This window comes from Ursus americanus, chromosome 2, assembly GCF_024610735.1.
Source record: "Ursus americanus isolate L20-20 chromosome 2, mUrsAme1.1.p, whole genome shotgun sequence".
Lineage (NCBI taxonomy): Eukaryota > Metazoa > Chordata > Mammalia > Carnivora > Ursidae > Ursus > Ursus americanus.
Genome location: NC_142128.1, coordinates 79,474,318 through 79,489,124, shown reverse-complemented (window position 1 = coordinate 79,489,124; position 14,807 = coordinate 79,474,318). Strand labels below are relative to the sequence as shown.

Below are 14,807 nucleotides of genomic sequence, written 5' to 3'. Positions count from 1 at the left end.
AGCCTGGGACCACTTGAGCTGAGCAGGAAGACCTGAGGAGGGGCTTTCGGTGGGAAAGTCAAGGTCAAGAGAGGGGATCAAGACTCAAGGAGGCACTGAGAGCTTGCTAGCAGGGCTACGTGCAGTTCTGGGACCAATGGAAAACAAACAGCCTTCCTTCAGCTCTTGAGGACCTCTGCGGTGGTCGCAGGCTCTCCCCTCTTGGCCACTTAGCTCCCAAAATAGCGTCCTCATAAACTTTTTCCTTTTTTTCCCCAACAGTGGAGATTTTTTTCCCAGGTGGGAAAAAAATAACCTTTTTTTTTTTTTAAAGCAGGCAGCATTATTCATAGGGATGTCTGGAATAATTAGTGTTTATAGGGCCGCAGTTCTTAATTAAACACTTTACCTTCCTCTGATTATTCCCCCTTGAGTCAAGGCCGGTGGGGAATATGTTAATGAATTACTTAGTAATGAACCAGGTCCTCACAGTTGGGTGATGATTGCTTTTCCCAGAACTAGAGCGAAACCACAGCTCTGGAATTTGCCGTCAGGAGGGTAGGACCTTCCACTGCCTTTGTTGCCCTTAACCATTTCCTTCTTCAATGCTGTTGTGATTTTAGTGGAATCCTGCCAGCAGAAGCCGAACTCATGTACATCAACGAAGTGGAACGTTTGGATGGATTCGGACAGGAGATCTTCTCTGTGAAGGTAGCAGACCCCGGCCCGTTCTTTGTTCACCTTTCTCAGAATGGCTCAGGCAGTGGGGATGCCAGCGATGATAGGCAGCAGGCCTTATCGCTACGTGGCATTAGTTGGCAAGTCCAGTTTACTTTAGGAAGCAAACAATTTTTCTTTTTTTTTTTTAAAGATTTTATTTATTTATTTATTTGTCAGAGAGAAAGAGGAGAGGGAGAGAGCACAAGCAGGGGGAGTGGCAGGCAGAGGGAGAAGCAGACTCCCTGCTGAGCAAGGAGCCCGATGCGAGACTCTGATCTGAGGACCCTGGGATCATGACCTGAGCTGAAGGCAAAGACTTAAACAACTGAGCCATCCAGGCGTCCCACAAACACTTTATCTTAACTAAGAGATTTTGAAATTTTCCGTGGTCTTGGGCAGAATATCTTGTTGATAAGACAACCATCTGAGTGAGTCCCCCGCACCAGCCCGTCTAGCACGTGAAGGCATCCAGTCCCCGGCAGTTTTGCAACAGCACAAGCAGCTCATGTCACGTGTGCCGTAACATAAAGACCCTGACCGGTGGTTTTACCTGCTACTCTCTCTTCTCTCCTTTGAGCTGATATGGGAATAATTGCTTGTGAGGCAGAGCAGAACATTTCCTGTATGCAATCACACTTTATTTCTTGAGCTCCACAGAGCCTGCGTGGTGGGTTTCCAGCCCCTTCAGAGTTTTCTGGAAACTGTGCCTAGAAACTGTTACAGCACAGCACATCTTTTGTAACCAGTGCACCTCCTGAAATGGATGTGGTTGGGGGGGGGGGGTCATGGTGCATGGTCATTTATAGAGCTGAGCTCATAATCCAAACTCATTTTCTTCTCTCTACTGACCAACTTTACAAAAGACGGAGTTTTATCAGAAACCTAAAGCAACTGGCACATTTGAGCAATTTGGGAGATGGTGCAATTTTCACACAAACATTTCGCTCTGAAGTGCATCCGCTGGCTGTTTTAGAAGTGTTCTGTTCCCCCTCTGCTGCACGTTTGCAATTTGCCTTGATGAGAACTGCCCATGTGCATTGAGTAGAACGGGCAGGGTGGCCGCAGCTTGCGGAAAGGGCTAAATGGCTCTTTTTTAGATTTGTTTAATTTTCTTTTCCTTCTCTAATGGCCGCCCTTCGTAGGGTTGTAATCCATTTTCCTTGCAATAATGCCTTATGAAGCCATCTGCATCCCACTTACATTTCAGCAGCCCATATATAGTCAAGATATTTTGAGTCATTGAAAAATCAGGGTAAACTTTTCTTCACTTCCAGAAAACCCACTTCTCCGTCCCAGGAAGTTGGGGGGTTAGTTGTTGTGCTCATTTACTTGTGCTGTTTTTAGGAGTTCTGGGCTGTGGGAAATCGGGGCAGTGGAAATAGTGTTGAAATCCACTGTGCTTGTTTCTGATGCGCTTTCTGGTATGTTCTTTAGTGGGAAGAGCACAAGGGGGATACTGTACCTTGGTCTGAGTGGGCGGACAGACACTGCTGACTCAGTGCCAGGGAGTGTGACTTAGCTGGGCGTCCTCTTTGCCCACGTATCTGTTCATGACTCAGGTGACCACCTCCAGACCACGTGATTCCCAGAGACCCGAGGATGATGGGAGGGGCAGCAGTACCAGTACCAGGACCCAGTACCAGATGGGAGGGGCAGCAGTACCAGGTGCTGTGGTCAGCTCTGAGATCAGTGCTAACGCAGACAGGAGAGGGTTCGGGGCAGACTGAGGAGTGATGGAGTCCCTTTGGGTTAGTACGGGTCCCTCATGACCAAGTAAATTAAACAAGCTTGTTGTGGATATGTTGTAGGAAAGAACATTTCCACGTAGTGTGGGCTTTTCCATGAACGGGTTCTTCAGAATTTTTCAAGGTGGGAGGAGGACCAGTCCACTCCCTGACGGCCTGCCCCTCCCCCTCCACACACACAGGAGGGCCGCCATCTCAGTCTCTGTGTTGTCCGAGCTCATGGACACAGAGAGGCTGCTGGTGTCTGGAGCCTCGATCCTTAGCTGCGTTGGACTCTGAGCCTTTAAGTTCTGACGGATGCAGTGCCCGGCCTTCCCTCCTGTGTTTTTGCCCTGGGGAACTGCTCCTTCTGTGGCCCTATCACCAGCGGACTGCTGCACCCATCCATCTAATGGCAAAGTGCCTGGGAAGGATTTCCACAGAATTTTCTTTCCCCTTCCCATCTCCACTTCACCTGGCTTCTTTCCCCACATATATTTTTCTACTGTATGATTTACCTCATAACTCCCAAGGCACTTTTTTCCTTCCCACTTCTTCTCTCCTGACCCTCTCTCTGCTTTGCCTCCAGCAGTGGTCTGGCCCCCTCTGTCCCTGTCTGCAGAGCCCTGTTCCAACATATGCTTTGGTGGGTGGGTTGAGAAGAGGTCCCTGAAAAGGGGCAGTTGTCTTTGTGTCTTGCATAGGACCAAGTGTTTTAAGGAATATAGAGATCCTTCTTTTCCATCTTGTGCCCTGTTGTGCATTGGCCCTCTGCTCACTCCACAGAGAGGATGTCCCCAGTAAAGGCAGGGGGCCGAGTGACAGTGTGCTCTCTGGATGGTGAGCCTTGTCCCCGCTCTGCTCTCAGGAACACTGGCAATAGCTTATGCTCTCCCAGGCAGGAGGTTGGGAGCACCTGACTGGACCAGGAGACCAGACTGAAGATGAGTCATCTGGTCTACCTCAGCCTGTGGACCAGCAGACTGCCCCACGGCTCTGCCGTCCTCATGCCCCTTCTGAGCTCCTGAAGCTCCCAGCCAGTGCTTAGCATCCCAGTGTGGAACGCGAATAGATGGCCACGCATCACCCTGTAGGCTGCCCTCCCACAACTGATGGAGGCCAATGCAAAGGGAGCGAAGCAGCTTGGAAGATGCAGAGACGCTGCAGGGTGAAGAGTGCCCTGCCTGAAATACCGTCCTCGTCCTCGAGTCTCCAAGATAAGATAAAAATATATCACCTCTGTAAGGGAATAGATTGCGTTTAAAAAGGAACATTCAGGGGCACCTGGGTGGCTCAGTCGGTTAAGCGTATGCCTTCGGCTCAGGTCATGATCCCGGGGTCCTGGGATCCAGCCCCGTGTGGGGCTCCCTGCTCAGTGGGGAGCCTGCTTCTCCCTCTCCCTGCTGCTCCCCCTGCTTGTGTTCTCTCGCTCGCTCTCTGTCAAATAAATAAATAAAATCTTAAAAAAAAAAAAAAAGAACATTCAGAAAAAAAAAGCCTTTCAGAAATTAAAAACATGATATCAGAAATGGAAAAGATAATAGGTTACAATATAAAACACGAAGTTATGGAATGTGGGAGGTGGGAGCTAAAATTAGAAGGCCAGCCCAGGATGTCCAACATCTGAATAGTGGGAGTTCCAGAAGAAGTGAACAGAGGAAATTTGAGAAAGGATCCCAGGACTGAGGACCATGAGGTTGTAAATCAAAAGACCAAGCCCAGTGGGTGCACATAGACACTCACCAGGGCATTAGGTAGTGGCAGTCAGTGCCTCTGGGGAGAGGAAATGGTGGGGCCAGGTCTGCTGTTGGCCTCTTTTAAACAGGCACCAAAGGATATACTCAGTCCTGCAAACTGCAGACACGTACGGCCACACGTATACGGCAGCATACATAATCCAACTGTGGACGTGTACGATTTTGATTTAAAAAAGCCAGGGGCGCCTGGGTGGCACAGCGGTTAAGCGTCTGCCTTCAGCTCAGGGCGTGATCCCGGCGTTATGGGATCGAGCCCCACATCAGGCTCCTCCACTATGAGCCTGCTTCTTCCTCTCCCACTCCCCCTGCTTGTGTTCCCTCTCTCGCTGGCTGTCTCTATCTCTGTCAAATAAATAAATAAAATCTTAAAAAAAAAAAAAAAGCCAAAGTGAAAAGATACAGATGTTCATGAAAGAGAAAATCGTAACTGCCAACAAATCAGAAAATTTTAAAACTGTCTTGAATGGGAAATGTGTTGTGACAAATTGAGATAAAACAAAAAATATATATGTGTGTATATAGTCCACGGGAGTGTGCAGCGGGGTGGCTTCCTTCAGGACGGAGTTACTTGCTGCCCTGACGCTGCTGTGGTTCATGCATCCGTTTGCAGGAAACGGGGCGTCCCCCCTGGGTGGGCCGCAGCCCGGGGGCTTGGCTCTGCCAGCCCCCTCGTGATTTGTGTGGTCACACCGCTCTTCTGTTGATCTTACGCAGGACAATCATGGAAACAGTGTCCATCTGGGCATTTTCTTTATGGGGATTTTCGTGAGAAACAGAATTGGAAGACAAGCAGTAATATACAGGTAGTCTTATTTTTCTCTTTTTCCCTTTTCCTTTTTCCCCTTTGAGGGGCTCTGGAAAAGCCCACTGAGGATGACCGTGATCCCAATGAGTGAAGAGCCAGACTGTGGGTCAGAGTTGAGCTTTTCTCAACTCAGATAAGATCAGCCCTCTGTGAGATTTGAGCAGTTACTGGAGAAATGCATCTCACTTTTCCTGGAGGCCTGTTTGGGGGGTGGGGGATGGGGGAAACTCTTTCTTCCCGCTTGACTCCAGGGAAGGTGCTATGGAACCCTGCTGAGCCAGAAGAGTGGTGCTAAACTCTGAGTCTGCTTGGAAGCTGACTATCCAGTCAGTCCTGCTGTTTACCTTTCCCCATATTCTCCATGACCATCATTATATCCGGACTGGTTTCTTCCCATTTTCCATCACCCTCTGCCTAACCACATGTGCTAGAAGAGTGTGGACTAATTTTTATATTAAATACATAACATTTTATATTTGTCAAAATACGTTTTGAGAAGCAATGAATTATGAATTAAAGGACTTGGGTACTTTTTATTATTTTGCATATTTATTTGCGTATTTATTTATTTATTGGGAGGGATAATTGGGTGATGGGCATTATTTTGCATTTTAAACCCTCTTCTCCATTGAACATAGGAGAACCACTACAGGGATTTGGCGAAGTGTCTCCTCCATTACGTGTCAGTGAGCGTGCGGGCACCGGTGCCCGTAGTTGTCACCATGGTGTCACGGATCTCAAACACTGAGTGCTCACTTTCATTTACGAGGGCAGTACGGTCGACCGTTTCTTCTTAGAACAGCTTTCCTGTGTGTGCATCTGACAGGCAGAGCTGTGCACCTAGTACAGATAATCAAAGACCACTCTTAGAGGCAAAGCCAGGTCCACCTTCTGGAAGTGGATCTTGCCTAGCTGTGTAGTCTCCGGATCAGCAGTTGGTGCAGGTCATTTTGCAGATGGTGCCCCACCAACAGCTTCCTCATTGGCTCTTTCCCCCGCTAGGTCTCCACCCTGCCATTATTTTTGTCCATGGATTTTTCTCGTACTCTTTGAATGGAGACATTATTAAAGCAGGAGTGGGGAGAGAGATCTTTGTGGCTGGCAGAATAAACTTTTTTACTTTTGGGCATACTCAGTCCACAATACCGTATACCTACAACAAATCATAAAGTAATCGAATAAAATACCTAAATTGTGCAGAGTTGTACATTTTTATGCCCACTTCAAGGTGCCCAGGCATTTTGTCCCACACAGTTCTCCATAGCTAAATCAGTGCTTCATTTTCTCCTTGAGGCTGGAAGAGTAGACAAATCTGGCGTTCCAGCTATGGAGGTTAAATAGAAGAAACTTTGCTGATGGTAAGCCACTCATGGTTTGGTTCAGTTCCTTAGGAACTGCTTCCAGACCTCTTCGGCACTTATCTTGAAACCCGTACAGGATGGGGATTGACTTCTGCCATAGTGTCATGGTAGAATGTCCCTAGGTGAAGTCGTGTTGTGGAGTGAGGAGTGGATCCAGAGTTCTAGCAGTTGATTTGAAGGATTGGAGCCTGAGGAAACCAAATCTCTTATCTCTAGAGACCCTCACTGGGGAACATGTAGCCATGAGTCCGTGTCGATGTAATGTGATGGAATTGTTAGCAGACAGCTGGGCAGAGCACCTGTAGAGAGTATGGCCCCGGCAGACGTCTGTGTACACAGCTGGTAATGGAAGGGTGACTGGAGGAAAGCCTGGAAGCCCCAGGTATAGAACTCCTGCATCCCCGATGCGCAGAGTGAACATGGCTGAGTCCTGTCCGCATTTGTGCCTGAGTCGTCTACTCTGTAAAGTAGGAACAAAAATAGCTGCCTTGTCTACCTTCGGGAGTTCATAAAGAAATGATACTCTCCACAGATGGGCGGCAATGTCATGACTTTTAATTTTTTCAGCGAACATTTATTGCATGCTGCATGCCAGATACTTGGTTCAGTGCATGGAGGGCAGAGATGAAGAAAGCGGGATCTCTAGGCATGGGGCCTGTGGTCTCGTTTGCCCCAGTTAGGGATCTAGTCACAGAAGTAAACAGTTGTCATACCATGCGGTGCCCTGGTACAGAGGGCTATACCAGATTCTTTCCTGCCATGTCGGTGGTTGGGGACGAGGAAGAGAGAGAAGGCGACTTCTGAGCTGAGTTTTAAAGGAATCCTCTAAGTAGAGGGAAGGGAAGTGTAATGTTGGCATGAAGAGGCAGTGGGCAGGGAGTTACAGACTGGGGCAAAGAGTGAGGCAGGCAGTAGTAAGAGATGCTTCAAGACTGGCTCCAAGTAGGATGGGAAACAGTAGATTACCTTCCCCTGTTTGGTGGTTATTTCGTGTGTCTCATTTTAGCTAAGGTCTGCATGAGGAAAGGGAAGGAAATTTGTGCATGTGTGTGTGTAGGTCACAAAAATGTAGGCACATTAGATACTCCCTGGGCACTTCTTCTTGGTGGCATAATCCATCCATAGCCTACACTGCAACACAGAATCTATGTGGCTTCTTTGGCCTTGATTCCTGGAAACACGTGACTTTGAAATATGCTCCTCCATCATTAAAAGCAGGGATCATGGGAAATTCTTTGCAGTTTGGAAACGTGAAAAACAAGGCAGAAGATCCTTGAACATTTCCCTCATCACTAGTCGTAAAGGAAACCGTACTTCACGAACTGCAGTACCCAGATATATGTTTACAGCATTTTTAGGTATTTAAGTCGCCACGTGTTGTGTTTTACCTTTTTGCTTGGAGAGAAGGAATATTTAGCTTTCAGCACTAGAGTTCAATCGTAATTTGTCCAGTGAGACTCACCAGTAGCAGACGACCACCCTGAGCGGATGCGTGACTGCACGGAACATCGTTGGCAAACCCAGTTGCCTATCTCTTGACCAGGTGGAACGATATCGGGAACGTCACTCACAACAAGTCTACTATTCTAGTGGAGCTCATCAACAAAGAAGAGACTGCCCTCTTTCACACGGTAAGCCCAACGGGAAGACGGCGGCGGCTGACAGGCAGCTTGCCCTTTGATTTCTCCACCCCCTCTATCCTTTCCTTGCTCTCCATATGGTGAGAGAATGAATATTCTCTTAAACCGACAACTGCCCAGGCCCCGCCCAGTGCTATCATGACTCATTTCCAGGTCGTGGTGGCAATTTCCTGTTCAAAACGCCAGGTTTCCAAGCTGGGTTTGGACTCTGGGATTTGGGTTCTTGCACCTGCTGGGTTTGTGGTGGATCACATGTCTGGCGTGCCGCGTTCCTCAGTGCTCAGGTTGCAGCCCGCATCCAGTAACCCCTCGATGCTATTGCCCGGCACTTTCTTTTGCTGGCTGACCTGGATTTCCTTCCCCAGCACAGCCCAAGCCTCGCCTGATGTAAACGGAGTGATGCCCCTTCTGTTGAGCGCCCCCTTGAGACCCAAGCGAGCCGTGCGCCTCACTGCCTCTGGGCGATGCTCCGTGTTCCTTCCAGGCTCTGTCTTCATTCGTTCATTTATATTAAATCCGTTGGGTTGGAGCCCTGTGAAGACACACCGGCTCATCGGTGTAGGCCCAGTGCCCTGATCATAGAGGATACTTGTAACTGACGGATTGTCTGCATCCTCGGGTGGCCTTCCTAGCCACGCCCACTGTAGGATTTCAGCACGTGGGTTTGCGGCTCAGGGTGCTGTTTTGTGCTTGGCCTGGTGGGAGGAAGGGAGATGGCCCTGTTCCGGAGAATCCTCGGGAAATCCATCTATAGTCAAACACATGTTTATTTTTTTCCCCTGTCTCTTCTTTTCCAAGGACGATATTGAAAATGCCAAGTACATTTCTCGGTTGTTTGCTACACGGCACAAGTTTTACAAACAGAACAAAATCTGCACTGAGTAAGTAAAACGGGTCGTCCACCCCCCTCGCTCGGTGGCTTGCTCACGTTCCAGTCATGCGCTGTAGGGATGTTGTAGACTGCTTAGACTGCTTTTTCCTTTCGCCCTCTTCCCTCCTTCCTCGCGGAAGCTAAAGGAATAAGCAGAATCCAGGCAGGAGTGAAAGAACTTTAATGATGGAGAGTGTCTGGCGTGGTGCATGTGCCTGGAGCGAAAATAATTCACAAATTGACTGTGCCTGCTCGACTACCTGGATGGGTCGGCCCGCATTAGTGCCTTTCCAGCCTCCGCTAGGAGTTCGGAGGAGCCGAGCCGTTCCCAATTTGCCAGGGTGCCCCTTCGTGTCAGATGCAGAGTAGGGTCAGAAGTGTGTAACAGAGTGGCAAGCCAACTTGAAAGAAAAGAAGCTTCTGTCATCCTCGGCCCTGTTTCTCTTACACAGTTGGCTAACCCTGCGTGTGCTTCTGGGTCATGTCATCTGCCTGTAAATGAGAGGCCAGGGTAATTACAGGAAGACTTGGAAGACACTAATAGATGTCATGAGTCCATGTGCGTGTTTTAAATTTAATTTGGAAATAAAGACGAAAAGGGGAGTCTGATACGGGAACTTAAATGTGACCTGACCTTGGATGTGGCGTCGCTGGGCCTCACGCTATCATTGCCTTTATTTTGGTTGCCTTCAAAAGACGTTTTCCTCAGCAGAGAACGTTCGGCAGTTGGGGCACCCAAGGTGCTTAATTGTGTTTCAAAGAATTCGGGGCTATCAGTGCAAGAGAGGGACTGCTTTTCCATTCTCCCAGTGGACACATCCAAGAGTGTGAGAGTGTCGTCCCAGAGCAGTTCCTGCTGCAAATTGCGGCTGCCTTAGAACCAGAGCCTCCCGTCCTCACAGACTTTCTTCTCTACACGATGGAGGCTCTTTCCAGCCGGTCATTGCCGTCGGTCACCGTTGGAGTCTGGGAGGAGAGGCGATAGGGTCAGGTCTGCCAGCAAAGTCGGCAAATGTAAATTCAGAGGGACAGCGATCGGGGAGTGGCAGATCAGACAGCCGTGGCTACGGGCGTGCGCACACACGCATGCACACGCACACGTGCCCTTCTTTTGAACACATCCCCTATAGATCATCTCTGTGTGGGTCCGCTCTGCTGTGGTCTTCGATTTGTGGGGGTGTCTCTGACATTCACAGGAGTTCTGTGGTTGACTTCTGGAGGGTGAATTAAAATAAAACTGTTCCGAGAAGTGAATTTTACGGTGGTCTTCTGGCTTGACCATTGCTCAGCAAGTGGATTTATCATAAAATGTTCTTGTATTTTTACAACTGTTTTTATCTCGCGGTCTTCTAGTATTAGTGAACGTCCTGCATTAGAGTGAAAATTAAGAAAATTGTGGAGTTTTTTTTTTACTTCTGGAAAAACCGTGCTTTTTTTTACTTCTGGAATAACTGTGCTTCTCCCGATTCCTAACCAGGTGTGAGAGGTTCTTAACCTCTTATCTGATAAGAACCAGGACTCTCTAACATATACACACACATATACCCCATATACACAGTAAAGCCGGAATCTCAGCGCAGGCTGCAGTAAGGCCTGGGATAACGCCCTGGAGTTTTAGGAATCTAGCATCATCTTAACAGCATCCTTCTCTAGAGATCTCCACACCCTGACCTCTAAAAGACTGTCATTGATTTTTATTCTTATTTTTACATTTTACTCACGGAGCTACTGCTCCTCATCTTCCCATAGAGCTCCAGGGAGTGGTTCCCGTGTTTCTTGACTTGAGAAGAAAAATTGGAGGTCTTATTTGGCCAGTTAAAAAATATCCAACATTACTATATTGTTTCCATCGCTTCCTAAAAGAAAAGACGTAAAAGGGTACGAAAGATGAGCTATCAGACTAGCGGGAGTGCTTTAAATGGAAGAATTCTAACTTTATGGACAACTCTACATGTCCTGGGTTTTTCGTTTGTTTTTGTCTTTTTATGATTTCACCGAAGTCTGGGGAAAGTGTTGCTCGGGAATTTGGGACCCATTTCTCAAAGGCACCTTTGATTTCAACGCTCCAGAATTTGATAATACTCTTAGTCCCCACACATTCTTATCTCTGTATTTAAAAAAATTCACTTTCCTTCTCAGTCTGGAAAGGATCTGATTAGATAAATACTTGTCAAATTTGTATTATCTTAATTCAAAGAGACCTTTATATGGTCTTATTCAAACATATTTAATCCATTTTGGATTTCATTTGGCAGCATTTTAGAAAAATATTTTTTCTACTTGTTTTTCATTATGAAAGATTTTATACATACACAAAGATACAAAGAATATAATTTTTTAAAAATCCATGTAATAATAGTGATATTTTTCATTCTTGCTTTTTCCCTCATAATCTTTCTTTGGAAATAAGCCTTATTCTTCCGTATAAAACTTATTACCTAAGGATCATATGCTCCAAACATTCTGAAAATAAAAGAATAAAAAGGAAATCAAAATTTTTTGTGGGCTCATCATTCCGAAATAAATATTTACATTTTGCTGTAAATTATTTACCCATCGCATCTGTTTTCCAACCCTTTTCCCCCGTCTCTTGTTTCTCTGGTCATCTTCTATCTGATAAATAAAATGACCATTCTCTTTTTTTTTTTAACTTTTCATGTAGACAATCAAATTCTCCACCCCCCATCAGACGCCAGCCCACCTGGAGCCGATCCTCTCTGGTATGTATAAAGTCTTCAGTAATCAAGTGGTCTGACTGTTGGGGATGGAGTGTCCTTTTGTTGCTAATTGGAGAGGGGCCATGCCTAGGGCATTGTGACCAGGTGAGATCTGATGAGAACACAGAAGAGCATCAGTCTCCCGAGCAGGTGTGATGAATGTCCATGTCCCATTCGTGTTCCATCATGTGGGACATCTATGTGCCCACCCATGGCCATCACTTCTTCAAGTGTGGCTCAAGGTTCACCCATCAAGAGTAAGTCTCAGGGCCAATGAGACCATGTTCCTTCAGCTTGCAACGTGTTGTGTGTATTTTTGTCCATCTGCTCATCTGGGTTTTATCACTCCCTGTTCCTGGTTGTTACATACAGACGTGTCTTCAGTTACAAGCTCCACAAATTCTTTTGTATTCACTGCCCATAGATGGAGCTTAATAAACTAAACAGAAAATGCTTTTTAGGGGCGCCTGGGTGGCTCGGTTGGTTAAGCACCTGACTCTCGGGCTCAGGTCACAGTTTTAGAGTTGTGCGATTGAGCCCCGCATCGGGCTCTGTGCTGGGTGTGCAATCTGCTTAAAATTCTTTCTCTTCTTCTCCCTCTTGCCCCTCCCCACCCTCCTTCCCCTTTCCCTCTCTAAAAGAAGAAAGAAAAGGAAAGAAAAAGAAAATGCTTTTTAAATGAACCAAAATTGACTGAGTTTCATTGATGGTCTTTGGCAGGGTGCTCAGTGGGGAAAATTAATTGCACATCTTCTAATTCTAAGATCAACAAAATTGGGCTACTGAATTGATCTACTTTTCTAACAGTTTTTTAAAAACCTGCTCCTCTTTTAAATAAGGAAACACAACTCTAATTTCAATACATACGTTGTATCTTAGGCTGTGTTTTGAGGATGACTTAAGGATAATATCATAGAAAGATGCAGGAGAGTTCGCTTGCTTTAAAATATCTACTTAAGTCATAATTCTTATGTTTTAGGTTGTGAAGTCTGACACAAAATCAAAAATAAACATGTGACCTTTATAATTTCCTAGATGAGCATTTCCTTCGAGACGATAGAATAAAATTGAATTTTTCCTCATACACAATGTATATACCCAATAGCACATCTTTAACTTGTCTTTTAAAAGGAAAGTTTTGAGGATTTCTTTTCTGGAAAATGCATAGACGATGAACTCTTAGAATTCTAGAGTTGCACCATTATGTCATCACGTTCCTGAGTCCACGTGAATATTCTTAATCTTGCTATCATGCATCATATCTCACAAGTGGAGATATAGAGGGTCACTTTGGGCTTTTCCCTTGTGGCATTAATAGATTTGGTAATGGCACTGGTTCTTTTATACTTCTCCTTTGTGAATATTATTTTTACTTTTTTCTTCAGAGACCACATATCTTCATTATGTCTGTGAAACACCATGGGGGGCAAAGTATTGTAAGGTTGTCTTGTGATTGGATCTCATCTTCCTTATCTAGAGAAGATAAAGAGGCTTTCCCATTTTATCTGGATGAAGACAGTCTGCAGGAAGCCAAATTCAAGGCTTCCCTCTTTCCTGTACCCTTTAGGCTTAAACCGTTTCACCAGGAGTTCCCTGGGATAAGCGGCATTGTCTCTTTTTGGCTTCCTTGCTGATAAGCAGGACTGCTGTTTTTTTCTTGCCCTTCTGCTGCTATGTTATGGCATCTCACTTGTTTTTGTATTAGCAGGTCTGGAAAGAAAGAGAATAATAGGCGTTACATATATGGACTATATATATTATATGGAACAGATATATCCTGAAATGGTATTTGGAGGATTTGCTGTTTTGTCCTTTGCTGTACACTTACGCCAGTTCATAAACAATCACTTACTTATTGGATTTTTTTAAAAAATAAGAGTGAGAGAAGACAGTGAGCCAACTGTGCCTTACCATGCGTTTCTGTTACTGCGTCTGAATCTCTCCCCACTGTTTTTGTTTGTATGTTTCAAGCCTCAAAACTGGCTGTCCCACTCTGGAAAAACTGAGTTGAATTATGTGTTACCAAGAAGAGGAAAAATATTTTAAAATTGTAATTCAAAAACCAGCCAAAGAGAGATTTGGGGATACTTAGAAAAGCCGATACTGATAACAGCATCTTTTCTTTGGTACCATTAACTCATTTCTTAGATTAATTTCAGTTCGTTCTTTCTTCTCTCCTGACTCTTTAATTTTTGGATTCCTTGTCTTCATCACCTTATTTGCCCTTTCGATGCTTAAGCATTATTTGTGGCAGAGGGAATGGTAGATCTGAGTGATGTACCCAGCTTCAAACTGGAGAGTGCGCTTCTTTGACTGAAGGATCCTGAGAAAGTGTGACCCCTGCTGGCTCTGGGTTTTTTGGCTTGATCTCAACTTCTTTCTTGGAGCAGTAACATTTAAACCAGTAACTATAAGGCTACTTTCAAAATAATCAAATGGAAATATAAGATACCCTGTTTCAGTGGTTTACAAGGTTAAAGTTTTTAAAAGATTTTTTTTTAGTATCAAAGCTTTTTCTTGAAACAAGTTCTCTCCTGGAATACCAATATATAAATAAAATGGGTATTATTTGTGGGGGGGGGGAAGAGGCCTGATTTGATTGACAAGAAGCTGAGATCTACTCAGGTTCAATGTCTTGCTCGAGATCACATTAGCAACTAATCATATTTCTTTTGCTGACTCACCAAATATTGAACCTGTCTAAGCATTTTTTTTTCCTCTGAAAGTTTACCCTTGCCTACAGCAGGAAGTTAATCAGATTGAGGCTAAATGGCCATCTTTAAGAATCTCTTGGAAAAGATTCTTCACTGAAGGGAGGATGTAGGGGGGTAGATGGTTGAACTGGATTCCGTGCAAGGCCTTTCCACATTGGGTTCTACAATGGGAGGGTCCATAAGTGGGCTTGAGAACTACACACTTATTGTTGTAGATCAGCTTTCAGATTCTTACATAAGTTTGCAAGTGGACCCAGCTTGACACTCCCCCTGTCCCTATTAGAGGTCGATGTGGTGCTATGAACAAGGGTCATAGGTACAGCCAACTTTGAATAGAATGAAAGAGAGTTCCCCCAGATTCTCATTATTCCTTAGATAGAACAGAATAATACCCCTGTTCTGAATTATTCCTCCCAAAGGCACTGGGAATTTTGCAAGTGTATCAGGAAATAGATGATATGTCCATTGTAGCCTCTTTATCTCTGCCACCTTGAACCAGCCTCCCTATTCCTCCCTTTC

The 14,807-nt window shown here is 45.5% G+C and overlaps 1 protein-coding gene across 2 annotated transcripts in view; it reads left to right on the top strand.

The window, feature by feature from the left end:
- Positions 1-14,807, top strand: part of PTPN14 (protein tyrosine phosphatase non-receptor type 14) — a 173,863-nt gene that overhangs the window by 126,231 nt on the left and 32,825 nt on the right. For both annotated transcript variants that reach the window (XM_045771992.2, XM_045771990.2), the window contains exons 7-11: positions 603-690; positions 4,895-4,983; positions 7,890-7,977; positions 8,785-8,867; positions 11,520-11,577. In XM_045771992.2, coding sequence (XP_045627948.1) covers positions 603-690; positions 4,895-4,983; positions 7,890-7,977; positions 8,785-8,867; positions 11,520-11,577 — 406 coding nt within the window. The remainder of the gene's footprint in view (positions 1-602; positions 691-4,894; positions 4,984-7,889; positions 7,978-8,784; positions 8,868-11,519; positions 11,578-14,807) is intronic.